At 40.4% G+C, this 27392-nt stretch overlaps 1 protein-coding gene across 1 annotated transcript in view; it reads left to right on the top strand.

The window, feature by feature from the left end:
* Positions 1-27392, top strand: part of rfx3 (regulatory factor X, 3 (influences HLA class II expression)) — a 371090-nt gene that overhangs the window by 270199 nt on the left and 73499 nt on the right. Inside the window, exon 6 of the mRNA XM_067983285.1 lies at positions 21770-21844. Within this exon, the coding sequence (XP_067839386.1) occupies positions 21770-21844 (75 nt within the window). The remainder of the gene's footprint in view (positions 1-21769; positions 21845-27392) is intronic.

Below are 27392 nucleotides of genomic sequence, written 5' to 3'. Positions count from 1 at the left end.
AATGGGAAAAAAGTTTCCATATCAGGAGTTCTGCATATATATCAACCATCCACTTTTTAAGCTGACAGTCAACTTTTCAACCTATATGTCAGCTTCATAAGAAAAATCTGCTTTTCTCCACAGGATTGGTGGTTGTCAATGTGAACCAATGTAATTAATAAGAGCATAATAGACTGCAAACCATGACTAGAGGCAGGTCAGGTCCATCTGACAACACAAATTTCAGCTCCCCATGCCTGTTCCTGCAAAACACATTTTTGTGCACTTTTAAAAAATAATTATAGTGTGTAATTTATTTTTTATTTCCAGTACAAAAAAATAAATCTATTTGACTTAATTGAAAGAGCAACATAGGCTAGAAATTACTGTTGGCAATCGTAGCAGACAAATGCTTAACACTTCCATTTGACATTCCTCTACCTGTTACTAACAGAGGACATTAACCCACTGATTTTAATTTTACCCTTTAAAGTTCTATTTAAGTTCCTACAACTGCTTTCATGTTCATATTTTAAATATCTATAATCCTGCTAGGAGAAACTATTTTTGGCTCATAAGGCAGAATTATGTTAGGTTCCAAAATATCAGAAAATGCACCAAATAAAATGGCAAATATCCTTCTGGGGATATGCCCCCAGATCACCCTAGAAAATTAATCTCACATCTTCAACGCACATCCTCCTTCAGTAAATTCTAAGTTTACCATTGTTATTAACTGCGCTTTTGTGTACTTCAGGATTTTTCCCATATAAAAAATGTTAAATGCTGGATATACCTGTAGCTTAAGTTATGACCAACCAAGGTCCCATTGCATTTTCAGTTCAACCCCTAATTTCCCTTGTTATAAGGCCTATATTCAGGGTTGTTTTTGAGCTGTCAACTCTTTTGGAGTTGTATCAGCTTTTAAGAAGCCCATGGTCAGCTTTTGTTAGTTTTTGAGGTTGGCATGTATGGTTCTGTTAAGCCTCAGCTGGAGATTCTGAGCAGAATGTTAATTCTCACATTTCTTTTCATTAAATCTCGGTTGGGAGTTCAAGCACAGACACATCCTGGGGCAGATGTTTTTGTTAGCATTTCTAATGCAGGATTTCACTTGCCTCCTTCTGTCTAGTTTGCAGCTAAAAGTGTCTGGGAAATATTGTTAATAGAAGAAGGGAGCAGTCCCCATTTCTGGTTCTCTCAACCAGTGACTCCCAGTCCTGGCATACCTCACTACTGGAATAGCTGCCAATAATATTCCAGATCAGATGATTTCACAGGGAGTAACTCTAGCTTTCATTAAATACGTGGGAAGAAAAGACTGTGAAGGAGAACAGTCCTCTCTGTTTTGTAACTCCCCTGTCAAAATTTAAAGGAATTTTCCTGAGGCAGCCTGAGAGTTTACAGGCAAGGGACCTATGGTGTGAAGAGTACAGAAACTGTTGCTTCCTGGGGCCACGGCAAGGGTTTTTTTTTCAGGCAGGGATACTCTTGAGTTTTACTCCTGTTACCTTATGGTCCTGAAGCTTGTCCTCTGATGGGGGATTACTCTCTTACCATTGGCCTCGAACCTCACAACTTTCCATTTCTTTCTCTAATTATTAGATACTAATTTGGTGACTGCCCCTAGGACAATTCTCTGTTGTTCCTTCTAAGATGCAAAAGCATCACTTTCCTTCTCCCTACACCCTCTCTGTGGAAATCAAGACTCATCACGGTTTCCAAACTCATTCTTTCCCAGTTGCTCAATCCTGTTGAACTGCTTACCTTCCTTAATCTTTTTTTCCTGTAATCTTTAGGCTTTTAAAACCCAAGCTTGGTGTCACCTAATCACTACTTCCTAATTCACGTATCTTATCCTCTTTTCAACCTGCACAATGGGCCTTGGTTTTTCACTTCGATTTCTCAGCAGAAAAGGAAGATTTTCTTTTACCTCTGGGCCTTAAATGTCTTGAGCATTTAGTTCAATAGAGTTATTGTTAGAAGTTTGGGGTCTTTCCTTAGATATTCTCTGACGGACCACGGTGCTAGTCACTCCCATAAATGGAATGAGCATGTTATGTTTAGAGGTATACCAGGACTACCCAATACCTATAAGATAGTGTAACCCAGGAGTGGAACATTAGTGCACTCATGATCTGAGTTGAATATTGATGTCTCCCATGTATGCCCTCACATATCCAAATCTTTGTGAAAATGGACCAGTAAAACATGGTAAGACAAGATCAGATATGAATTGTTAAGGTGCTTTATTTCTCAGCAAGTGAACGTACAGAGCAAGAGCCATGTTCGGATTCACCTAAATCAATCAGTAAAATTTGTCGTCACGTGATAATACAAAATAATGAAGCTTCTTTGATTCCGCAAATCAATTGCTTGACTTCAAATAACTTCTATCTACCCTCATGCATACTAAATATCTGAACCTAACAAAAGCTTGCCCATGCAGCTTTCTGTTTAAAAACCTGACTGATGGTGAGTGTTTTAGTCTCTGTTTTAATCTCTCCGTGTTCACTATGAGAGGAAGTCCTATAATAGACAGTCCCTGCCGAGTGCCCAGGACTAGGGACATCTCAACACAATGAAAATGAAGGACATAGCTGCCAGACTGGGCCTGCGGCAGGTGGTGAGCGAACCAACACGATGGAAAAGCTTACTTGATCTCGTCCTCACCAATCTACCTGTTGCAGATGCATCTGTCTATTACAGTATTGGTAGGAGTGACCACCGCACAGTCCTCGTGGAGACGAAGTCCCGTCTTCGCACTGAGGACACCATCCAGCGTGTTGTGTGGCACTATCACCGTGCTAAATGGGATAGATTCAGAACAGATCTAGCAGCACAAAACTGGGCATCCATGAAGTGCTGTGGGCCATCAGCAGCAAAATTGTATTCCAGCACAATCTGTAACCTCATGGCCCGGCATATTCCTCACTCTACCATTACCAACAAGCCAGGGGATCAACCCTGGTTCAATGAGGAGTGTAGAAGAGCATGCGAGGAGCAGCACCAGGTGTACCTAAAAATGAGATGCCAACCTGGTGAAGCTACAACTCAGGACTACGTGCATGCTAAACAGCGGAAGCAACATGCTATAGACAGAGCTAAGCGATTCCACAACCAACGGATCAGATCAAAGCTCTGCAGTCCTGCCACATCCAGTCGTGAATGGTGGTGGACAATTAAACAACTAACGGGAGGAGGAGGCTCTGTAAACATCCCCATTCTCAATGATGGCAGAGTCCAGCACATGAGTGCAAAAGACAAGGCTGAAGCGTTTCCAACCATCTTCAGCCAGAAGTGTCAAGTGGATGATCCATCTCGGCCTCCTCCCGATATCCCCACCATCACAGAAGCCAGTCTTCAGCCAATTCGATTCACTCCACGTGATATCAAGAAACGGCTGAGTGCACTGGATATAGCAAAAGCTATGGGCCCCGACAACATCCCGGCTGTAGTGCTGAAGACTTGTGCTGCAGAACTAGCTGCGCCTCTAGCCAAGCTGTTCCAGTACAGCTGCAACACTGGCATCTACCCGACAATGTGGAAAATTGCCCTGTCCACAAAAAAGCAGGACAAATCCAATCCGGCCAATTACCAACCCATCAGTCTACTCTCAATCATCAGCAAAGTGATGAAAGGTGTTGTCCACAGTGCTATCAAGCGGCACTTACTCACCAATAACCTGCTCACTGATACTCAGTTTGGGTTCCGCCAGGACCACTCAGCTCCGGACCTCATTACAGCCTTGGTCCAAACATGGACAAAAGAGCTGAATTCCAGAGGTGAGGTGAGAGTGACTGCCCTTGACATCAAGGCAGCATTTGACCGAGTGTGGCACCAAGGAGCCCGAGCAAAATTGAAGTCAATGGGAATCAGGGGGAAAACTCTCCAGTGGCTGGAGTCATACCTAGCACAAAGGAAGATGCTAGTGGTTGTTGGAGGCCAATCATCTCAGCCCCAGGACATTGCTGCAGGAGTTCCTCAGGGCAGTTTCTCAGGCCCAACCATCTTCAGCTGCTTCCCGCCATCATAAGGTCAGAAATGGGGATGTTCGCTGATGATTGCACAGTGTTCAGTTCCGTTCGCAACCCCTCAGATAATGAAGCAGTCCGTGCCCGCATGCAGCAAGACTTGGACAACATCCAGGCTTGGGCTGATGGCAAGTTACTTGTGGCAAGTAACATTCGCGCCAGACAAGTGCCAGGCAATGACCTTCTCCAACAAGGGAGAGTCTAATCACCTCCCCTTGACATTGAACGGCATTACCATCACCAAATCCCCCACCATCAACATCCTGGGGGTCACCATTGACCAGAAACTTAACTGGACCAGCCATATAAATACTGTAGCTACAAGAGCAGGTCAGAGGCTGGGTATTCTGCAGTGAGTGACTCACCTCCTGACTCCCCAAAGCCTTTCCACCATCTACAAGGCACAAGTCAGGAGTATGATGTAATACTCTCCACTTGCCTGGATGAGTGCAGCTCCAACAACACTCAAGAAGCTCGACACCATCCAGGACAAAGCAGCCCGCTTGATTGGCACCCCATCCACCACCCTAAACATTCACTACCTTCACCTCCGGCGCACAGTGGCTGCAGTGTGTACCATCCACAGGATGCACTGCAGCAACTCGCCAAGGCTTCTTCGACAGCACTCCCAAACCTGCGACCTCTACCACCTAGAAGGACGAGCAGCAGGCACATGGGAACAACACCACCTACACGTTCCCCTCCAATTCACACACCATCCCGACTTGGAAATATATCGCCGTTCCTTCATCGTCGCTGGGTCAAAATCCTGGACCTCACTTCCTAACAGCACTGTGGGAGAACCTTCACAACATGGACTGCAGCGGTTCAAGAAGACGGCTCACCACCACCTTCTCAAGGGCAATTTGGGATGGGCAATAATTGCTGGCATCACCAGCGACGCCCACATCCCATGAACGAATAAAAAAAAAGAGGTGTTAATCGACTACTAAGACAGACATGAATTGCTTATAGTCTTTGGTGACTCAATTTCAAAGCATTTTAACCACATTTTGTCTCGATGTCTTTTTTTTAAACCACAACCATTTAATTTGACTCTTTTCTTCAAAATCCTTTTTCTGAAACAACGGTCAAAAAATCCACAAGCACTGCACATTTCTTTCCCTCCCAAGGTAGGTTCCTATCATGTGAGCCATACAAGTTTCTTGCCAAGACCGTGCACACTTCGCTATGCACCATCTGATTCTCCCAGACCCAAAGAGCCCATGTGCTGTGTGGAAACCTGCCCATGAGATGTGCAACCCCTGTGTCTGACATTTTTGACCTCCTGCATCAATTACAGTTCCATGTATTGTGTGGCGGGCTGCATCTGTGCCACCAGAATTGCCTGAGTGGCCCCTGTGGCCAGACCATGGCACATCACAAGCATCATCTTGGGAAAATAGCTGGGTGCTGCTTCTGGGTTCTACCTCGTGTTGCTTTCACTTGTCCATCCACTACATAGACGAGGCAGCGGGGGATGCAGTCAATGCCAGGAGCATAGCAGCACCAACATGGATGCAGTGCAGGAAGAAGTTCAATGCTTTGACACGAATGGTCAAGGTGAATAAGGTCAACTGTGAAGTGGCATCTCCTACCAACTGCACCACTAGCCGCATCCACTGCTCCATGCACTACACCCCTCATCACCCACATACCAACAAGGTCTTTCCATCAGTACTCAATTCTGCCAATCAGATGCCTCCTCTCACCCATACACATTACCACTGTTGCCAAGTCACCCACCCACAACTCACCGGCCACACACACTGGCAGCTATTCAACATGACAGGCACATCACCCAGACACATGTCCCGCTTGCTTGCAGGAGAAGGCGGCACATATCAGGAGGCAGCAATTGGCAGTGGCGTTTAGCCCCTCGAGCCTGTTCTGCCATTCAATGAGATCATGGTGGACCTGTGACCTAACTCCATATACCTGCCTTAGCTTCATACCCCTCAATACCCTTGGTTCACAGAAATCTATCAATCTCAGATTTAACATTCACTAGTGAGCTAGCATCAACTACCGTTTGCAGAAGAGCGTTCCAAACTTCTCCCACCTTTTGCGTTTAGAAGCGTTTCCTAACTTCACTCCTGCACGTCTGGCTCTAAATGTTCGACTTTTTCCCCTCGTCCTAGTATTCAAGTATAGGAGACCTCCAAAAACAGGTATAAATGCATCAGCAGCCAGAAGCAATAATCCAGCAACTAACTTGTCAATCCAGCATGGTCCCTTTAAATAGTGCTGGCGGGGGGGCCTCCAGGCATTCTAAGACATGTTCAGATGGTTGTTGTTAAGACAGTGCATAGAGTGGAGCGTTAAGTTCCAAAATGGTGTCTATCACTTTAAATCAGCGTTGCAAACTGATTGAACGCATTTTCTCCCTACTTTACATGCTGCCGTCGTTCGTTATGTGCGCATGTGCTAAACCCTTTACCAAGATGGCACCAACTTCGACATTCAGGAGGCCGCATGACGCCGAAACAATGGGCACTAGACAGCCCAATTTCTAGCCCATAGTCTCAAGATAAGGGGTCTAACATTTAGGACTGAGATGAGGAAAAATTTCTTCACTCAGAGGGTTGTGAATCTTTGGAAAATCTCTACCCCAAAGGGCTGTGGATACTCAATTGTTGAGTGTATTCAAGACTGAGTTCGATAGATTTTTGGACATGAAGGGAATCAAGGAATACAAGGACAGGGCAGGAAAGTGGAGTTGAGATAGAAGATCAGCCCTGATCTTATTGAATGACGGAACAGGTTCAAGGGGCTGCATGGCCTACTCATGCTTCGATTTCTTATATCCTTATGTTCTTATATGATAGCGTAACCCAGGAGTGTAACAGTGGTACATCTTTGTGATCTGAATCAGATATTTGTGTCTTCCACACATGCCACCATGTGCATTTCCAATCTTTTTAAGCATGGACCAAGAAATACCTGGTTAGATGAGGTAAGATATGAATTATTAAGCTGCTTTCACAGCAAGTGTACATATAGAACAATAATTATGAATCGACTCACTTAGTTCAATCAGTACAGCTTGGCTTTGCATAATAATGCAAAATAATGAACATGCTGCACTTTCCCACATCTGCGGGTCATCTTGCTTGATTTAAACAAAATAACTTTCAAGTACCCTACTTCACGTCGAATTTCAGAACCTGGCAAAGGCTTTTCCTCATAGCTTTCTGTTTAAAAATATGACCGACAGTGAGTGTCTTGTTTTTGTTTTAATAGCCCTGTGTTCAACATCTGAGAGGAAGTTTTATGTCAGACAGCCTGTGCCAAGCCAGGGACCAGTGATATTTATTGATTACTGACAGGCTGACAAATTGCTTATTGGGTCGGTATGAAATTTTCCAGATTTCTTTTCCCTTTTCGGCCCTGGGTATTTTTCTATTCTTTTGCCTCTCCCAAGAGATAGCATGGCTTCTGGGGTGTCGGAAGGGCCTAGTCATGATGCCCTGGACATCATGAGAGTGTGGCCGGCTTAATGGACCAGCTGGTCTTTTCCTGCCTGTCAATTTTGTGTGTTCGTATCCTTACACTCTTTAGGGAAACAAATTCAAAGTCTAGCTCATTATCATTTTCAACATTTTTGTCTGTGTCTTTCATAAACTTTGCTTTAAAGAATATTCCTTAAATGTAACTTTTTTTTTCCAAATCCATTCTGTGGTAAATGATCAAAAACACAAAAATATGACAGTAACCCTTCCACTCGTCATAATAGTAGTACATTCATGAAACTAGCTTGTAATTTACCTGAAAATGCAAATTTCTACATTCACATCAGAGAATCCGAGGCCTTTCAGATTCAACAAAGACAGGGTGCACTGCAGTACAAAGAACTGCTGACATTGGCCTCAGGATCCATGCTAGGTGCCTGCCTGAATGAGGCAGGTAACAAAAGCATGGATGAGGGTTTCAGTAGGAGATAAACTGAGGCAGGGCAGAGATGGGCAATGTTACTTTAGTGGAAGTAAGCGTTCCATGTGATGGAGAGGATGTGTGATCGGTAGCTTAGCTCAAGGTCAAATAGGATGCCAAGGTTGCGAACGGTCTGGTGCAGCCTGAGACAATGTCCCGAGAGGGAGATAGAATTGGTGGCGAGGGAATGGAGTTTGTGGCAGGGGCCGAAGACAATGGCTTCGGTCTTCCCAATGTTTAATTGGAGGAAATAGCGGTTCATCCAAGACTGGATGTTGCACAAGCAGTCTGACAAATCAGAGGCAGTGGACGGGTCGAGAGAGGTCATAGTGAGGTAGAGCTGGGTGTCGTCAGCGTACATGTGGAACCTGATGTGATGTCTTTGGAAGATGTTGTCGATGGGTAGTATGAGAAATAGGAAGGGACCAAGGACTTCAGTGGTAACGGTGTGAGGTGGGAAGAGAAGCCATGCAGGAGACGCTGAATTAATATTTCAAAAATGGTTTAATAATTTCCATCTCGCTTTCTTGCCACTACCATTTTGTTGTTAGGAAGAATGACCAAAACAGTAGCATATTTAGAAATTTTATTTCTCCCCACCACCACAGTTGATTTTATTTTTAAAAAACAAGTGCCGAAACAGTCCAAAAGCCATTTCCAACTGTGTACCATCAGAGTCCAGAGCGTGTGAAGAGTCTCAAAATTTGTCATGAGATTGACAGTACACTGACACTGTTTTACAATAGGTGATGAACTGGTGGTATATATTAGAAAGAAAGATTACAATGTATTACATTGCTCTAGTGCTAATAGCGGCATTTATACTGGGTTTGGTTTATTTCCTGTCAAGTCGCATTCTAATTGCAGTTAGTGGCATTAATGATATTCATGAAATGAAAACTATTCCATAGTGTAATAAAGCACAATCTGAACCACTGCTGAAATAATAAAATAATTCAGACAATTGAGGTTTTTATTACAGAAACTGTCAGTGGCTATGAAATATAGGAACATCTTGATGCATAAGTTAAAAAATTAACAAAGCTAACTCTCTCTTATCAATAAGTTTCATCAGAAATGTATGATTTGGTGTTCTAACTGCAATCACAAAGGTATCACTCCAACACTTGAAGTGCAATATAAATCAATGTAATAGGATTAATACAAGATTCAAATCACTCAGGCTATAGATCTAAGAGGTAGGTTAATAAGCAACTGGGTTGTGCAAATTAGGCTGAAGACAGGCTAGAGGTGGTATATGCATTTAGGAAGAAACGTTCCTAATTTTGGCCATCTTTTGTGGGTGTCACTAATTTGCTGATTCAGAGCCTACAATTTTTACGTGGCTTTTAAATTTGAGTAACTTCAACTAGAAGATAAAGAATCATAGAATCTTATAACACAGAAGGAGACCATTTGGCCCAATGTGCCAGTGCCTATGCCGGCTCTTTGAAAGAGCTATCCAATTAGTCCCACTCCCATGCTCTTTCCCCATAGCCTTGCAAATTTTTCCTTTTCAAGTACATATCCAATTCCCTTTGAAAGTTACTATTGAATCTGCTTCTACCACCCTTAGGTAGTGCATTCCAGATCATAACAACTCGCTACGCAAAAAAAATGCTCCTCATCTCTCCTCTCGTTCTTTTGCCAATTATCTTAAATCTGTGTCCTCTGGATACCAACACTCCTGCCAGTGGAAACAGTTTTCCCTTATTTACTTTATTAAAATTCCTCATAATTTTGAACGCCTCTATTAAACCTCCTCTTAACATAACTGAAGTCCCTAATCCCTGGTATCATTCTGGTAAATCGCCTTTGCACCCTCTCCAAGGCCTTGACATCCTTCTTAAAGTGTTGTGCCCAGAATTGGACACAATACTCTAGCTGAGGCCTGACCAGTGATTTAGAAAGGTTTAGCATAACTTCCTTGCTTTGGAAGAAAGAGCATTTATATAGCATCTCCTTACATGCTCAGGACATCCCAAAACCCTTCACAACCAATAAATTGCTATTGAGGCGCAGTCACTTGTTGTTACATAGGCAGATGTGACAGCTAATTTGTTCACAAACAGAAACTGAGATGAATGACCAGTTGGTCTGTTTTTGCTAGTAATTAAGGGAGGGATGTTGGTCAGATGGGGGGAGGGATTTGGCAACCAGCAAGATGTGGGGGAGGTATCTGGTAGCAATAACAAAAGTCTAGCGATAAAAGAAACAGGAGATGAGTGTAAAGGTCAGACCAGGGTAAGGAATAAAGGTGACATAAATGGTCAAGGAACAAATACAGTTATAAAACAGACATATAAAAGGACTGTTAAAAATAAAGTAAAGGGAACAACTATTAAAAACGAATTAAACTGCTTGTACAGCAATGTGGACAGTGTCCAAAATTAGACTGGGGAACTGGAGGCAATAATCCGTAACGAGGAACCAGGTATAGTAGGAATAACTGAAACATGGCTACATAAAGAACAGGACTGGCAACTAAATATTGCAGGTTATAGCATAATCAGAAAGGATAGGGAAGGAAGAGGGGGGTGGAGTAGCTGTACGAATTAGAGATAACATAACGGCAGTAGAAAAAAGGGACATAACTAACAGAAGGATAGAAACAGAATCCATATAGATTAAAATAAAAGATAAGAAGGGATTGATCACACTAATAGGGGTATACTACAGACCACCTAATGGTGGAAAGGAGGCGGAGGAAGAAATATGTAAGCAAATATGTAAAATGAGTAAAAGACGTAGAGTAATAATCATAGGAGATGTTAACTACCCCCAAATAAACTGGCAAGAAGAGGTAGGTAAAGGGATACAGGGAATGGAATTTTTACAATGTGTACAGGACTCCTTTCTTACTCAGTATGTAAAAACCCCAACAAGAGAGGAAGCACTGCTGGGTCTAGTAATGGGAAATGAACCAGAACAGATAACAGAAGTAAGCATACGGGAATTTCTAGGCAATAGCGATCGCAACATAATAAGGTTTAAGATAAAGATTGAGAAGGACATAAGTAAGACAAAGACCAAAGTAATAAATTGGAAAAAAGATGATTTTAAGGGGATGAGAATGGAACTAGGGAAAATAAACTGGAAAGATTTACTGACAAACAAAGAAATAGGATAGCAATAGGAAACATTTACAACGGTGATCAATAGAGTCCAGGAGAAATATTTCCCAATAAAAAGCAAGAACAAACTGGCCAGAAATGGATGAATACAGAAAGGGCAAAATTGAAACTAAAGAAAAAGGCATACACTAAGTACATAGACAACAAAGGAGAGGATGACAAAGGGAATACGAAAAGGTTAGGAAAGAAGTCAAAAAAACAATTAGGAAGGAAAAGAGAAACTATGAAATTAAATTATCAAGGAATATAGCAGGAAATAGTAAAGTATTCTACAGACACATAAATAACAAAAGAAAAATCAGGATAGGGATAGGGCCACTAAGGGGATATACATGATAAACTCACAGGTAATGGCAGCAAAATGGCAGAAATATTAAATAATTACTTTGCCTCAGTATTGAAAAGGGAGACTAACATGGTGGGCATGACATTAGAAGAAGAGGTCACAAAAGCTATAAAGACATTCAACATAGAAAAGGAGGAGATAATTGATAAACTAATCAAACTTAGGATAAAACCCCAGGTCCGGATGGATTGCATTCGCGCATATTAAAAGAAGTTAGGGAAGAGATAGCAAAGGCATTATTATTGGATATATATAAAAATTCATTAGAAAAGGGAATAGTGCCAGAGGACTGGCAGACAGCTTATGTTATTCCTGTATTTAAAAAAGGAGATAGAACAAGTCCAGGGATCTGTAGATCAATTAGCTTGACATCGTTGGTAGGAAAGATAATGGAATCCTTACTCAAAGATGTAATCAAAAAATATCTAGAAACAGAAAATATAATAAAGACTGGTCAGCACAGATTTCAAAAGGGAAGGTCATGCTTGATCAACCTTGTTGAATTCTTTGAAGAAGTAACAAACGGTAGATAAGGGTAATGTAGTAGATGTAATATATTTGCATTTTCAAAAGGCCTTCGATAAGGTACCGCATAGTAGATTCATGACTATGGTCAGAGCATGTGGAATCAGGGGACAAGTAACAGAATGGATAGCAAGCTGGCTACAAAACAGAAAACAGAGAAATTAGATTAAAGGTGGTTACTCAGACTGGCAAAAGATGGGAAGTGGTGTTCCACAAGGATCGGTGCTAGGACCACTCTTGCTCACCATTTACATAAATAATTTGGACTCGGTAATCGGAAGTATAATTTCAAAATTTGTAGACAACACCAAATTGGGGGGTATAGTTAATACTGGGGAAGACTGCGACAAAATACAGGAAGATGTTAATAAACTTTCAGAATGGGTAATTGGCAAATTAATTTCAATGGAGATAAGTATGTGGTGGTACATTTTGGTAGGAAGAATAAGGAGGCCACATACTCGTTGGAAAATAAGAATCCAAATGGGGTAGAGGAGCAGGGGGATCTAGGGATACAGATACACAAATCACTAAAAGTAGCAACGTAGTTTAATAAGGCCATAAAAATAGCAAACAAAGTACTGGGATTCATTTCTAGAGGGATAGAATTGATAAGCAGGGAAATCACAAACATAAGATAGTCATTAATAAATTCAATAGGGAATTCGGGAGAAATTTCTTTACCCAGAGAGTGGTTAGAATTTGGAACTCGCTACCACAAGGAGTAGTTGAGGCGACTAGCGTAGATGCATTTAAGGGGAATCTAGATGAACACATTATGGAGAAAGGAATAGAAGGATATGTTGATGGGGTTGAATGAGGACGGGTGGGAGGAGGCTCGTGTGGAGGATAAACACCGGCATGGACCTGTTGGGCCGAATGGCCTGCTTCTGTGCTGTACATTCTATGTACTTCTATGTTTGAATACTTGGAAAACTCACTGCTCGTCTTCAAATAGTGCAATGGGATCTTTAATATCCTTTGAACTATCAGAACAAGCAGATAGGGGTCCTGGTTTGATACTTCATCTAAAAGGTGGCACCTCTGACAATGCAGCAGTGCCTCAATACTTACCTCCTTCCTTACATATACACACTCATGCTGTATTAAAGTTATATTATCCATGTCCTTTTCTGTTTATCTTTAAGTTCACTGAGTGAGATTATCAAATTAGAGAGCATAACAGTACTGTGAACTTATTTCTCATGGGAATTGATCAAAGACTCCTTTAATTGCCCAGACTCATGTAATTTGGAGGATAGGCACATTGATGGGGCTTGAACCCATAATGTCTGAGTATAGGGTGAACGTGCTATCAACTAAGCCAAACTAACACTAAGCTAATTTGAAAACCTCATAAACCTGTCTGTGGGAGTATTCACACCTTTCATCAAAAGTTTGTGGCTTCAAGCCCCACTCCAAAGACTTGAACACATAATCGAGGTTGACACTTCAGTACAGTACTGATGGAGTGTTGCACTGTCCGAAGTGCAGTCTTTCGGATTAGACACAAAAGATTCCATGACACTATTTGAAGAAGAACAGGGGAGTTCTCCTGGTTTCCTGGACAATATTTATCCCTCAAGCAACATCACTAAAACAGATTATCTGGTCATTTTACTCATCACTATTTGTGTTCAATTTGGCTGTCGTGTTTCCCTACATTAGAACAGTGAGTACACTTCAAAAGTACTGAATTGGCTGTGAAGCACTTTGAGGTTGTGAAAGATGCTCTATAAATGCACGTTCTTTTTCTTTCTTTCACACCACCTCTTGATTCCCCACTTTTGGGAACACTGAATTCCCTTGGGAAAAAAAGGATGACCAAGCAGCTCTTGTAACCTTCAAACTTGCTTTTCGACAGATATCGATCTGGTTCCTTCTTACAAAGATGCCAATTGACCTTAATAAAACTGTCTTTCCTATGAATTTGTTCCACGTAGCCACTGCCTTATGGGGGAAAATGTTTTTTCTTCTAATCTTGCACTTGTACTATTGATTACAATTTATTTATTGAAGGGTGACAGAAAAAAAATAGAATTATAGAGTGGGAGGAAGAGAAGCACAACTGTTTTCACTTTTGTCTGTGAGAAATGATATGGGATATCAACTAATTTTTTAAAAAATAAAGAATACATACAAATGAAATGCGCTCCATTGGGAACCAGCAGTTTATTGATTACCAAATAGGCAGAATCTGAAATTCGTTAAATCAAGTACATTTGTTATTTGTTGTATGAAAGTGAGGAGATTCTCTCTCTGAATTTTAAATTTCATCTAGTGCTGCTATGAAGTCTCTGAAACAATAACATCAGATAACCTGACTAAGCCACAATATCTGCAGCTTATTAGAGGAATTGTCTGGTCATTTAATTAACTTTTGCAGATTACTGTAGCCTTTCCAATTTTTTTATTAAACTATTAAATACTACAGGTTCTGTAGATGGTTCTTTTGTGTTGAACAGAAAAGTATTTTGTTCTTTCCTCCCAGGTATCTTAATTTATTTTTTAAGGGTTTTTTGTCATTTCTTTTTCACATACCATCCCTGACCAAATGGGCAGGCAGGTGACCTGTATCCAAGCTATTCTGCTCCATAACAATCCTATAGCAATTGTGCAAGAGCAGGAGGAGGAGAGAGGGTGATCTTTTCTACCTACTGAGGCACCAGACCTCTGCTTGGAACCTCCTCACAGTGATATGACTAAAATCAGTAACATCATTTTTTGAGTCATGCATGCAAACTTGAATCCTTACCACCTTGTGGTGCAATGCACTGAAGCTCCAATGTGATTCATTATCATATTATCCATAGTCTTATATTAGTATTACCTGTGCATTTCTGTTTTATTGATTTCTTTTTTGGAGGGGAGGGGTTTACCAGTTTTCTTTCATGATCTGAATTCTGAAATTAATTTTCATTCAGACTATTAACAGACATTGAAGAGAGAGAGTGAGAGAAAAAGTACATACTTTAAGCCTTTTTATCTCAGCTGGATATGAATGAAGGCCCCACTAGTGAAAGGATAATATTTCTAAAATCACTTAATTGCTCAGTGTCAGTATTGCTACATAAGCTTACAGCATTTGGCAATGTGTGTTCAGAATCTGGGTAACATTGGCATGTACTTAAAGGTACAAATGAAATAAAGGATTACGATAAACCAAATAACTAGTTCAAGTTAAAATTATTTAAATGAATTTTTTTGTATTAAATTGATCCATGTCCATGTTGCCTAACACTTACACAGGAGTATGGGTCATATGTAAGTTCTATATACTTCCAGCTAGATGTCTAACCTACAGTCCAACAAGAAGATCATTTTCTCCTTCCTCAACTCTTTCTGCACATATATACTCATGCTGTGTCAAAGTTACTTTATTCCTGTCCCTTTCCAATTAGTATTAAGTTCTTTGAGATTGTTAAATTGGTATCAAATTAGAGGGCATCACTACTGTAAACTTATTTCCCATGGGAATTGATCTGCAACTCGTTTAACTGCCCAGACTCATTTAATTTGATCAATTAAAAGCCATAGAGAGACAAACAACGCTTTGGATTTTATCTCTCTATCCAATTTTGATTCAATGGCCAGTTTTGATTCTGGCAGCAAGACAACAATTTTCATTAGTATAGCCTTCTTACAGCAGTAAACTTCCCAAGGCACTTTATAGAATGTAGAAAGGGGAGAAAAAAATAGAAGTAGATAAGGGAACTGATGCCAAGCTATAAAAGTAGACTGTACTTAAGGAAAGAAAATATATTTCATTTTAAAAAAGCTTAGGAAAACCTAAGTGGTTTAATGAGGTTAAAAGGAATATAGAAAACATACCTTAAAAGAAACAAAAAATAGGGAGAATTGAGATTTCTACAAAAGACATATGTGGATAGCTAAAGAAAGTATTAGAAAACATAAGAGAGAAATAAAGAGACAAATCACAAAAGGTAGCAAAAGGGACCTAAAATGTTTTGCAACTACGTTAATAGTAGAAGAAATTTTAAAATCAGGTCGATCCACTAAATGATAGATTAGGTAAAACTATTACAGGTGATCAAGAAATGGCAGATATATTAAAATGATTCTTTGCATCAATTTCCATAAAGAGGACAAATTCCAGTCATAATAAATTCAACGAACCACATACAGAAGTTAGTAAAGAATGTGTCATTCAGAAATTGGAAAAATAAAACATTCGCAAAACTCCTGGGCCCAATGGCATTGATCCTAACATCCTCAAGCAATTAAAAGTTGAAATTAGTGATTTGATAACAGGCAAACAAGATTTGCTGAATAACTTTTAAAATATATTTTTATTTACAGTAAAATGATTACACCAGATATGTATTCATTATTTTTTTTATATAAATTATGGTTTCATTACTAGTTCTAACCTTTCCCCTCCAGAATGATTTATAAAAGAAGTTTAGTTGTTTGTTTATTTATTGACTGGAAATGTTTGCTCATCAAGGTAAGGAACGTGAATGCTAGGATTTGAACATTTTCCTCCCTTTTACATCCAGTCTCAGCATCAAGTCCTTCCAGAATCCAGCATGCCATGAGTTAAAAGTAAACTAAAGCCCTTTGAAGAGTAAGTCAGTGGCTCAGGGATTTAAAATCTGGCTGGTTGTAGATTTGGTCCCTGTTTTATGCTGAGTTAGCTGGTCACTTTTGAACATTCTGAATGCTGGTTTGGTACAGTTGGCAGCACCCTTGTCTCTGAGTCAGAAGATTATGGGTACAAACTACACTTCAGGACGTGAACATACAATCTTAGGCTGACTCTTCAGTGAAGCACAGAAGGAGTGCTGCAGTTTTGGTGGTGCTGGCCCTGACATTCCTGGGGCTGGAGAGGGTGGCAAGAATTTGGGCTGAAGCCCAATTACATCAGGATTCCGCCCCACTTGTACTGACTTTTAAATTCCGGTAAGGGGGCCTCAGGCTGATCTTCAAGGGGACATGTCAGGGGAGTTCCTGGGCTACCCTAGGAATTTTGCCCTTTATGCCCTTAAAAGGCCACAGCAGAACAGCTGAGAGCTGGGGAGGGGATCAGTTATCTAGTTTTGAGGCCAAATGGCTTCTTTTGAAGTCTAATAGTCCAAAATGTTAAATTTTTTTTGACCCCATTGGACCTTGGGGGGACAAGGGCAGATCGGGGCCGGCGCCACTGTTGCACTCTTGCAGGTGCCAATAGCCCATGCTGGCCATGCAAATGACTGATCCTAGTATCGGGGATGGGGTCTGCAACCTAGGGCTGGGACGCGTGACGGTTCCGCTCCACCACACTTGCACTAGTGGCCACTATCTTTTAGTGAGACGTTAAAACAAGGCTCTGCCTGTTCCAATGGTTCAGGTGAACATTAAAGTTGCAGAAGGAGATGGGATTTCTCCCAGTGTCCTGGCCGGCATTCCTCTCTCAACCAACTCCACCGTAAAAACTGATTAACTGGTCTTTCATCTTATTTTCTGTTTGTGGGACCTTGCTGTGCACAAATTAGCTGCTATGTTTACCTACTTAACAGCTACTGTACTTCAAAAGTATTTCATTGTTGTGAAATGCTTTGGAACGTTGTGAGAATGTAAAAAGGTACGATATAAATGCAAGCTCTTTTTGTTTCTATTACTTGGCAATGAATCTACAATCTCACTCAGAGCAATAGTATGGAAAGGAGAAAAGTTCACATCAGTGCAGTAGAGATTACTGATCTGAGCTTAGAATATAGGCAGGTTAGAGGGAACTTCACTCTGCAACTAGCCTGGCCTGCAAGTTCTCAATGTGGTGGGTGTCAAAGATGGAGAAATATTGTGTTCCTTAGGAATGATCAACACAAAAGTGTTACACAAAAACCTTATTGGCCCTTACTTTGCTGCATGAACAAATTAGCACTGAAAATGTGACTGATAATTTAAGGATTAATAGCTTATTGTTATTTTTACATTTCATTCTTAGTTGCATTTGTGAACCATGAAAAATTCATTCCCAGTTCAAAACCACTGTTATTTGTTAGCCTATTATCTTAAATGTATGCCTTTTGTGACATTCAACCAAGTGCATTATTTCCTTTGGTTAAGGAATTTAAATTGTATGTTCATGTCATGTGCACTTTATTCACGTGTTCTTCTTCGAAACATGCATATATTCCAAAAATTTTCTTAATTCTTTGTCCTTAAGGTGTTATTTCATTCACTTAAATGTGGGCTGCTTTGTGTAGCTTGGCAGCACTTAAGGCTGATGAGGTGAAGGTTACAAAAGCTGCTGAAAATGTTTCTGTATAATAGAATCATAGAAAATTTACGGCACAGAAGGAGGCCATTCGGCCCATCATGTCCGCACCGGCCGATAGTGAGCCCTCCAGCCTAATCCCACTTTCCTGCATTTGGTCCGTAGCCTTGTAGGTCACGACACTTCAGGTGCACATCCAGGTACTTTTTAAATGAGTTAATGGTTCCTGCCTCTACCACCCTTTCAGGCAGTGAGTTCCAGACCCCTACCACCCTCTGGGTGAAAAGATTTTTTCCTCAGCTCCTCTCTAATCATTCTACCAATTATTTTAAATCCATGCCCCTGGTTATTGACCTCTCTGCTAAGGGAAATACGTCTTCCTATCTGCTCTATCTAGGCCCCTCATAATTTTGTACACCTCAATTAAATCACCGCTCAGCCTCCTCTGTTCCAAACAGAACAACCCCAGCCTATCCAATCTTACCTAATAGCTAAAATTCTCCAGCCTTGGCAATATCTTCAGCAATCTCCATCGCACCCTCTCGTGTGCAATTACATCCTTCCTGTAATGTGGTGACCAGAACTGTACACAGTACTCTAGCTGTGGCCTAACTAGTGTTTTATACAGTTCCAGCATAAACTCCCTGCTCTTATACTCTATGACTCGGCTAATAAAGGAAAGTATTCCATATGCCTTCTTAACCACCTTATCTACCTGTCCTGCTATCCTCAGGAATCTGTGGACATGCACTCCAAGGACCCTCACTTCCTCTACACTTTTCAGTGTCCTTACATTTATTGTGTACTCCCTTGCCTTGTTTGCCCTCCCCAAATGCATTACCTCACACTTCCCCCTATTTGAATTCCATTTGCCACTTTTCTGTCCACCTGACCAGTCCATTGATATCTTCCTGCAGTCGACAGCTTTCCTCCTCACTATTAACCACATGGCCACTTTTTGTATCATCTGCAAACTTCTTGATCATACCCTCTACATTTAAGTCTAAATCATTAATATATATCACAGAAAGCAAGGGACCTAGTACTGAGCCCTGTGGAACCCCACTGGAAACAGCCTTCCGGTCACAAAAACACACGTCGACCATTACCCTTTGGCTTCCTGCCACTGAACCAATTTTGGATCCAACTTGCCACTCTCCCTTGGATCCCATGGGCTTGTACTTTTTTGACCAATCTGCCACATGGGACCTTGTCAAAAACCTTGCTAAAATCCATGTAGACTACATCAAATGCACTACCCTCATGACCCTCCTTGTTACCTCCTCAAAAAGTTCAAGTTAGTCGGACACGACCTTCCCTTAACATATCCATGCTTACTGTCCTTGATTACTCCGTGCCTTTCTAAGTGACAGTTTATCCTGTCCCTCAGAATTGATTCCAATAATTTGCCCATCACCGAGTTTAGACTGACTGGCCTGTAATTACTCGGTCTATCCCTCGATCCCTTTTTAAACAATGGTACAACGTTAGCAGTCCTCCACTCCTCCGGCACCATGCCTGTATCCAGTGAGGATTGGAAAATGATGGTCAGAGCCTCCACTATTTCTTCCCTTGCTTCCTTTAATAACCTGGGATACATTTCATCCGGCCCTGGTGATTTATCTACTTTCAAAGATGCTAATCCCCATAATACTTCCTCTCTCACTAAGTTTATCCCATCCAATATTTCACACTCCTCCTCATTAACTAGAATGTCTGCATCGGCCCTCTCTTTTGTGAAGACAGACGCAAAGTATTAATTAGGAACCATACCAACATCGTCCACCTCCACACATAGGTTATCTTTTTGGTCTCTAATAAACCCTACTCTTTCCTTAGTTATCCTCTTGCTCTTAATGTATTTATAAAATATATTTGGGTTTTCCTTGATTTTACTTGTCAATATTTTTTCATGCCCTCTCTTTGCTTTCCTAATTTCCTTTTTAATTTCACCCCTGCACTGTTTATACTTTTTCTGTACCCTTGCTTTCTCTAGTATTGAGTTCTCGGTGTCTGACATAAGCTTTCTTTTTCTGCCTTATCTTACCCTGTATGCTCCTTGACATCCAGGGGGCTCTAGATTTGGCAGCCCCATCCTTTTTCTTTGTGGGAGCATGCACCCCTTGAATCTTCCCCTTGAATGCCTCCCACTGCTCTGACATTGATTTACCTTCAAGTAGCTGTTTCCAGTCCACTTTTGCTAAATCGCTGCTTAGCTTAGTAAAATTGGCCTTTCCCCAATTGAGAACTTTAACTCCTGTTCTATCTTTGTCCTTTTCCATAACTATGCTAAAACTAACTGAATTATGATCACTATCACCAAAATGCTCTCCCACTGATACTCCTTCTACCTGGCCAGCCTCATTTCCTAAAACTAAATCCAGAACTGCCCTCTCTCTTGTTGGGCTTGCTACGTACTGGCTAAAAAAGTTCTCCTGAATGCAATTTAAGAATTTTGCGCCCTCTATACCCTTCACATTGTTTGTGTCCCAGTTAATATTAGGGTAGTTGAAATCTCAGTTGACAGTTGTCAGTTTGACAGTTATAAGTGGAGAAGAAACCATAAATCTCAACCACTTCAAATTAAATTTTTTAACTAAGTAGATTTTTTGAAATCTTGTGATTTTTTTTACCCCAGTAATTCATTCAATTAAAAATCAAATAATAACATGATAACACTGTAGATCTTACATCAAAAATGAATTATTCTTCACAGTTTTTTTGTCAAAAATCCAATATTCCTGCGGGCCATATGTCACAAGTTCAGTATTGTTCCAGAATTTAAAATACATGACATTATCAAACAGAAAGATCATCACAATAGTATGAAAACGACTAGTGAAGAAAATTCACTATGTGTGTATTGTAAGCATAAATAAATGTTGCTCAGTGAATTCAAAGGTTCAGATGGAAAACATGAACCATAAAAATTTACTCTTGCAATCTACGATCTGATTTGAACCCCTGACTAGATTACTGCCTTATAATTCGCCTGCATGGTGTTCATCATCCTGTGTTATCTTTACTTTCAAAAGGTTTTTAACTTTTCATTGCCCTAGCTCATATACACAATGTGAGATACAGATGGTGCACACAGTTGGCATGTAAAGTACGTCATGTAACTGGTACAAATAGCATAATATGCAGCTAATTTTTGCAGTATAACATTCAGCTGGTACACACCATGTGGCATGTAGCTGAGCTGGTACATGCAGTACATTGCCAGTTGGTATTCCAGTGCAGTATGCAGTACAACATAAAACTGTTGGATGCTGTGTGACATACAGCTGACCTGGTATATAACAGAGAGCTGGTATATGTTGTATAATCTGTAGCTGGTACATAGTTCAGTATGCAGCCTAGCTAGCACAATGCACTGCAGTATGACGTAATCTTTTCCTTTCGTTCTTTATTAAAATAAATTGCACTTTAAAAAGTTTTGTTTTTAAATTGTATAAAACTAGAGTACTCAACATAATAAATTTGTCATTTGGAACTTGCTCATTAAAAAATCCTGTTGTGCCATTTTTATTCTTTCATTTATTTCTATGTTTTCACTATCTTGTCTTGAGCTCTTTTTAATGCTATCTATCATCAGATTGAAATGGCGATTGAGACACTCCAAAAGTCTGATGGTTTGACAGCTCACAGAAGCACTCTTCTCAACAGCCATGTAAGTTGCCTGTTCCTTCAAAATCACTTTAATCTTTTATCTGTAACATGAGTCCTTTTCTGATTAATTCTGCTGCTACTTCTATTTATTTTGTTTGTCCTGACCTCTTGTGTAACATATTGACATTTTGTACTGTTTTCCTTCCCCTTACCAGAAAAAAACAAATGGTCATGTTGAGATGTGGTATTAGAATAGAGTGGAGTGAAAATTTCTCACTTGTTCTGCCAGTTTCCCACCATAACTCTGGCAGGAGACTGGAAGACACGCCCGGAAAAAACGGTAGACACCTGGTTGTGTGCTTTGAGGTCTCTCGAAGTTTCCAATTTACCTTATAAGGAATGGAACTTCTGCCCGATCCTTAGAAGGCAAATGACACCAGGGGGTAGAGCCAAAGGCGGGCACTTCCTACATTGGGAGTTCCGGCTCTTTGAGCTCAGTCAGACCCAGTGTATTTGTGGAGAATAGTACACCCAGTGAGGTGAGGCGATCCGGCCTCCACATGAATGGATGTTGGCCCCATGAGGTCCAGACCAGGGAAGCAGCCTAAACCCCTGAAGCGAAATGTTCTCTAACTCGGGGGCCATGGGGAAAATGGCCAAGATTGGAGTGAGGAAGGGGGTTCATGTGCATGCTAATTAGGTGCCCTCCAACTGATCTAGCAAATTCCAGCAGGGTTAGTGTTAGAGGGCTCTTACTGGCATGATTCCATCGTAACTACTTGGATTGTATACTGAGGAATTTTGTCACCCATGACTCTAACTAGAACAGGGATAATCAGTAGAAGCTGTAACATGTAGAGCTAACACCAATTGCACCCAATCTGTTTGTCCCAGTTTGCAACAGAAACACTTTTTGATTTGGTACAGTTGTCCTTTTTTACCCCATTATCATTAAGGAGAACATATGTTAATGCATCACTGAAGTGTCACCAAATAGAATTCTATTTTTTTTCTTAAGCTGGTGTGTCTGTATGAAACCTCAGGCACTCAACCACTGTGATCAAGTCTTTGTCCCCTTCAGACATGATTACATCAATATGGTCCTTGCTTGCCTCCCATCCTCCAACCTCCATATGTGTATCTTATACTGGGCTCGTTTATTCCCTTCCAATTTTCTCCTCTCTCCTGAATGCTCTGATACTGGATTACAGGTTTGTAGATGACGGACACTCTCACCCCAAGAGTGTATACAAACTAGGGCAGTGAACAGTATGAAAATGAATGATGAAGAAAGTTTACTACTGTGTGCCTGTTATACACATGAACAGATGCTGCTCAGTCAATTCAAGACAGTAACCTATTCTGATGGTTCAGCAGACAAACATAAACTATACAAGTTTACTGTTGCAGTCAAAGATCTTAACTGAATCCCTGACTGAATTACTTGTAATTCATCCACATAGTATTCATCATCCTCCATATTTGAGACTAGTTAGCAAGGTTTGCTGTTTCAATATGGAGGGAATCACAGATGAACCCTATCTTGTCCTGTCCTGGCCGGCATACAATATGCATTTTTGCATCAAGGATGAGAACTGTGGCTAATTTTTTTCCCCTTCCCAGCCCAAGTGATGAAGTCAATTGTAGAGCCCCAGTTGTGGTGCGCATTAACATCAGTTAACTAGGGTTACCAACTCTTGTTGGACGTATTCCCAGAGGTTTCATCACATGACCTTCCACCTCCAATCACCCCAACTAGTCAAACTGGCTTTTTTCCCCATCTCCAAAATTCTTGTAACTATAATAAACAAAAGTGTGAAATAAAATAATTCTTTTTAATGCCCCTATGATTTTTCTCTTGGGTTGCTTGCAGCCGTGTCCGGGAGATTAATCTTTAACTCCTGGAGAATCCAGGACAATCCTGGAGTATTGGCGACCCTACATTTAACTCAACACAAGCAGGAAATCGAACCTGAGACTTTAGTGGCTTGTATGGTTAGGTTCTGCACTTGACATTGTACTTACAAACTGCTCCATTTGGGCCTCGCTCATAATATTCTTAAGGTAACAAATGCTGTCCAGTACCACACCCACACCTGGTGGAAGTGTCAAACATACTGGCACAGTTAGTTCAACAGGTCTATTTTTAGTGCTGCTTTTACAATTACATCAATGTGAATGTGACACTAAAAATCAAATAAAATGAATGTAACATCAACAAGGTTCTGTAGTTGCATCAGTGGCTCAATTGGTTAAGGCAGTGAGTAGCTGAGCCATACAAACCAGAAGGTCCCAGGTTCAATCTGTGCTGTTTGCTGATTTCAGCGCAGGTGGCAGCCAGATGCTACAATTAGGCTCGCTGCCCTGAGTTATGGATAGGAAAATTGGACAGCGATTTCCGTTGCAAGTGTACATGTGTAGACGTTAGGTGAGGACAGGATTTATCTTGGCCATGATACCTGCTGACACTCACTGTCTAGGTTTACATCTTAAGAATGGCTACTTGGGTGAGAGGTTACTAGAAAGAGGGTTTCTGTGCAACTATATGCAAGTAAGGGGTCACTACCTGCAGGAAAAGGAGGTGAAAATACTGTAGGTTCCAGCTCAGACTGGATTCATTCCAGGGATTGATTAAAGTGATGACAGTGCTGCGGGCCTCTTAAATAATTCTAGACACTGATAAACATAGTGCTACTATAAGTCTTAACTCATAACAGATTCTGGTTAAAGTAACTAATTTTCACCCAAGTTCAACTAAGGACCAATGGCTGATATGTCCACAGTTGTCAATAAACTTCAGTTCCATTATTAGTTAATTATCTTCACTGAAGGTAATCATCTCATTTGTTTTTAAAGTATTTCTATTTTTAAATTGTTGTTCCTGTACTTTGCATCATTTCTGACTTAGAGGCAAATGGACAACCTTAACCGTAACCCATTATGGAAATATTAATAATAATATTTGGATAATAATACCCTTTCCAACCTCATTTCCTCATTCTAATTGAAAGGCGTCTGACAATTTGACTGACATTTATTGATGAGGATTATAACTCACAAACATAATTTACATCCGTTTACACTTCAATTGACAGCATTTAAAATGCAAATATTGTTTAGAAAATACAATGATATTTTGCTGAAACAATCACTTAAATCCTTGGGCAAATTAAGAATCTATTCTAATTATCCATCTTAATTCACAAGATTTGAATCTGTGTGTCACCTGAGTTTCAATTAGCTCTGTTCCCATCAATGTTGCATTATAAGCTCATTAGCTCATTACATTTCTTCTCTTGATTACTGGGTTTCATATTATAAAAACTAATTTTATACTTTGCATGACTTTCTTCACTTTTGCCCTTAAACTCTGGCCTGCTAAAAAGAAAATTGTGAAAGAGCTTTTCAGCTATTTGAAATCAGAACATACTGACAGCTAAAGGTTCCCCAATACTTCACTATCAGTTTTCGTTATTTGTCTTACGGCAGTGTGTTCAACTAATGACAGTGGAACAGTTAAAACAGTGTTGATTTCATAAAATTTAAGAGTGTGTCGAGTATTCAGGAATTTGACCTTTTAACGGTTAGAAAATTTACAAAAGACCAGGACCTTGGCGTGTTTTTCCACATTAAAGACACTATATAAATGCAAGTTGTTGTCGTTATTGATGACCCTGTAGTTTTCAGAATTAAAGGAAATGCACCTAGCTGCATGGGGGATGGCGGGGGGGGTGGAGAGATGTTTCTTGAAGGTACATGTTTATTCTATTTAACGTTTGTTTTTTGTATCACAAAAATGTGGCTTATTTAACGCTTCAGGTAGTAGAAGATACCAATTTCTATTATCCTTATACTAATAATCCTGAATTCTAAGTAACTGTAATGTGGCAACATGCTAATTCACTATTTATTTAAAATATTTTAAAAATTGTACCAACAATTAAATATGTAGTCATATTACATTATTCAGATTTACAGGGTAATATATATTCAGAATTGTTTTGGTCTGTACATTTGCAAATTCCACACCAACTTTCAGTGCTGTACAAGTACAAATAACTACTTGTGTAGATGATGTAAGATTAATATTTTGTCAGTATTTCAAATGCAATGAAAGAAGTTCAGTAGTTAAAAGAATAAATAAAATGTAGCCATTCCCTGTGAAATGCATGAAAATGAAAAGTAAATAAAAGCAATAATCTGAACACTAAATCTCAAAGGGCACCAAATGCAGTGTTTTAACTGTCATATTTTATTACATCTGTCAAACAAATGTTCAGTAAATGCACAGATATTCTTCTTGATATGTTCTGAAAGTCATTAAATAAGAAGTAATCTGCAGGGGAGGGAGGAAAAGGGATCTTTTCCAGTCTGCTGGTTCAGGGCTAAGTTTGAATTGCCCTTTCAGGGTTGGGGGCTGGGAATTTCTGGGCAGAGTAGAACACGTTTTTTTAAAATTACGCATCATGGGAAGTGGGAAATTGGGTTTAATTTGAATTGACCATTTGTACTGTGCTTTGTAATGTTGACTTTCTGTTTCACAGTTTATTGTTTCTGTAAGATGTTACTAGCATCTAGCTAAACAACTACTTGCATTTCTATAGCCATCTTCACGTGCAGGAAGACGTCTCAAAGCGCTTTACAATAAAGGGAACAAAACAAGTAGGAAGAGAAAAGAAAAATGGTTAGGATGAGGGATCAAAGGCACATTGAAGAGAAGGGTTTTAAGGACGTTTTTGAAAGGACGGAGGAAGGTACAAAGACACAGGGAACTGGGAAGGAAGTTCCAGAGGGCAGGAGTATAGTAGCTGAACAAGCGGCTACCAATGGTGGATCAGATGGTGCAAAAGATAAATGGTTGTTAGGTATTAGAGGAAAGGAGGGTGCTTACCAGGACTTAAAGCAGGAGGAGATCAATCAGTTAAGGTGGAGTGAGGCCATGGAGGAATCAGAAAGTGAGTACAAGGATATTGAAGTCAATTTCATGGAGCACGGGAAGCTAGTGAAGAAGACGAGGCTGATAGGAATGCAGATAAGCATATAGATTGCAACATTTTGGATGAATTGAAGATTAAGGAAGGTTGAGGCAGGAAGGCCAGCTAGGAGAGTGTTAGAGAGGTCCAACCACAAGGTAGTGAAGGCATGGACTAAGTTTTGGCAGTGGAGGCAGACAATGTTGCAGTGATGGAAGAAAGACATGCGTTTATATAGCACCTGTGATGTCCTCAAAACATCCCAAAGTGCTTAACAGCCAATTAATTATTTTTTGAAGTGTAGTCACTGTTGCTTTTTTAGGCAAACACAGCAGCCAATTTGATCATAGTAAGATCCCACAAACAGCAATGAGATGAATGACCAGTTGACTTGTTTTGGTGCTGTTGACTAAGGGGTGAATGTTGGCCAGGACACTGGTAGAATTCCCTGCTGTTATCCGGCAAAATGCAAGGGAGCTTTTGCATCCATCTGAACAGGCAGACAAGGCCTTAATTTAACATATCATCTGAAAGACAGTACCTCCCACAATGCAGTGCTCCATCAGTACTGCACTGAAGTACCAGCCTAGATTAAGGTGTTCAGCTCCTGGTATGGGACTTGAACCCACAATCAAT

This window comes from Heptranchias perlo, chromosome 4, assembly GCF_035084215.1.
Source record: "Heptranchias perlo isolate sHepPer1 chromosome 4, sHepPer1.hap1, whole genome shotgun sequence".
NCBI lineage: Eukaryota > Metazoa > Chordata > Chondrichthyes > Hexanchiformes > Hexanchidae > Heptranchias > Heptranchias perlo.
Note: the sequence above shows the minus strand (reverse complement) of the source record. Positions and strands in the feature narration are given on the sequence as shown.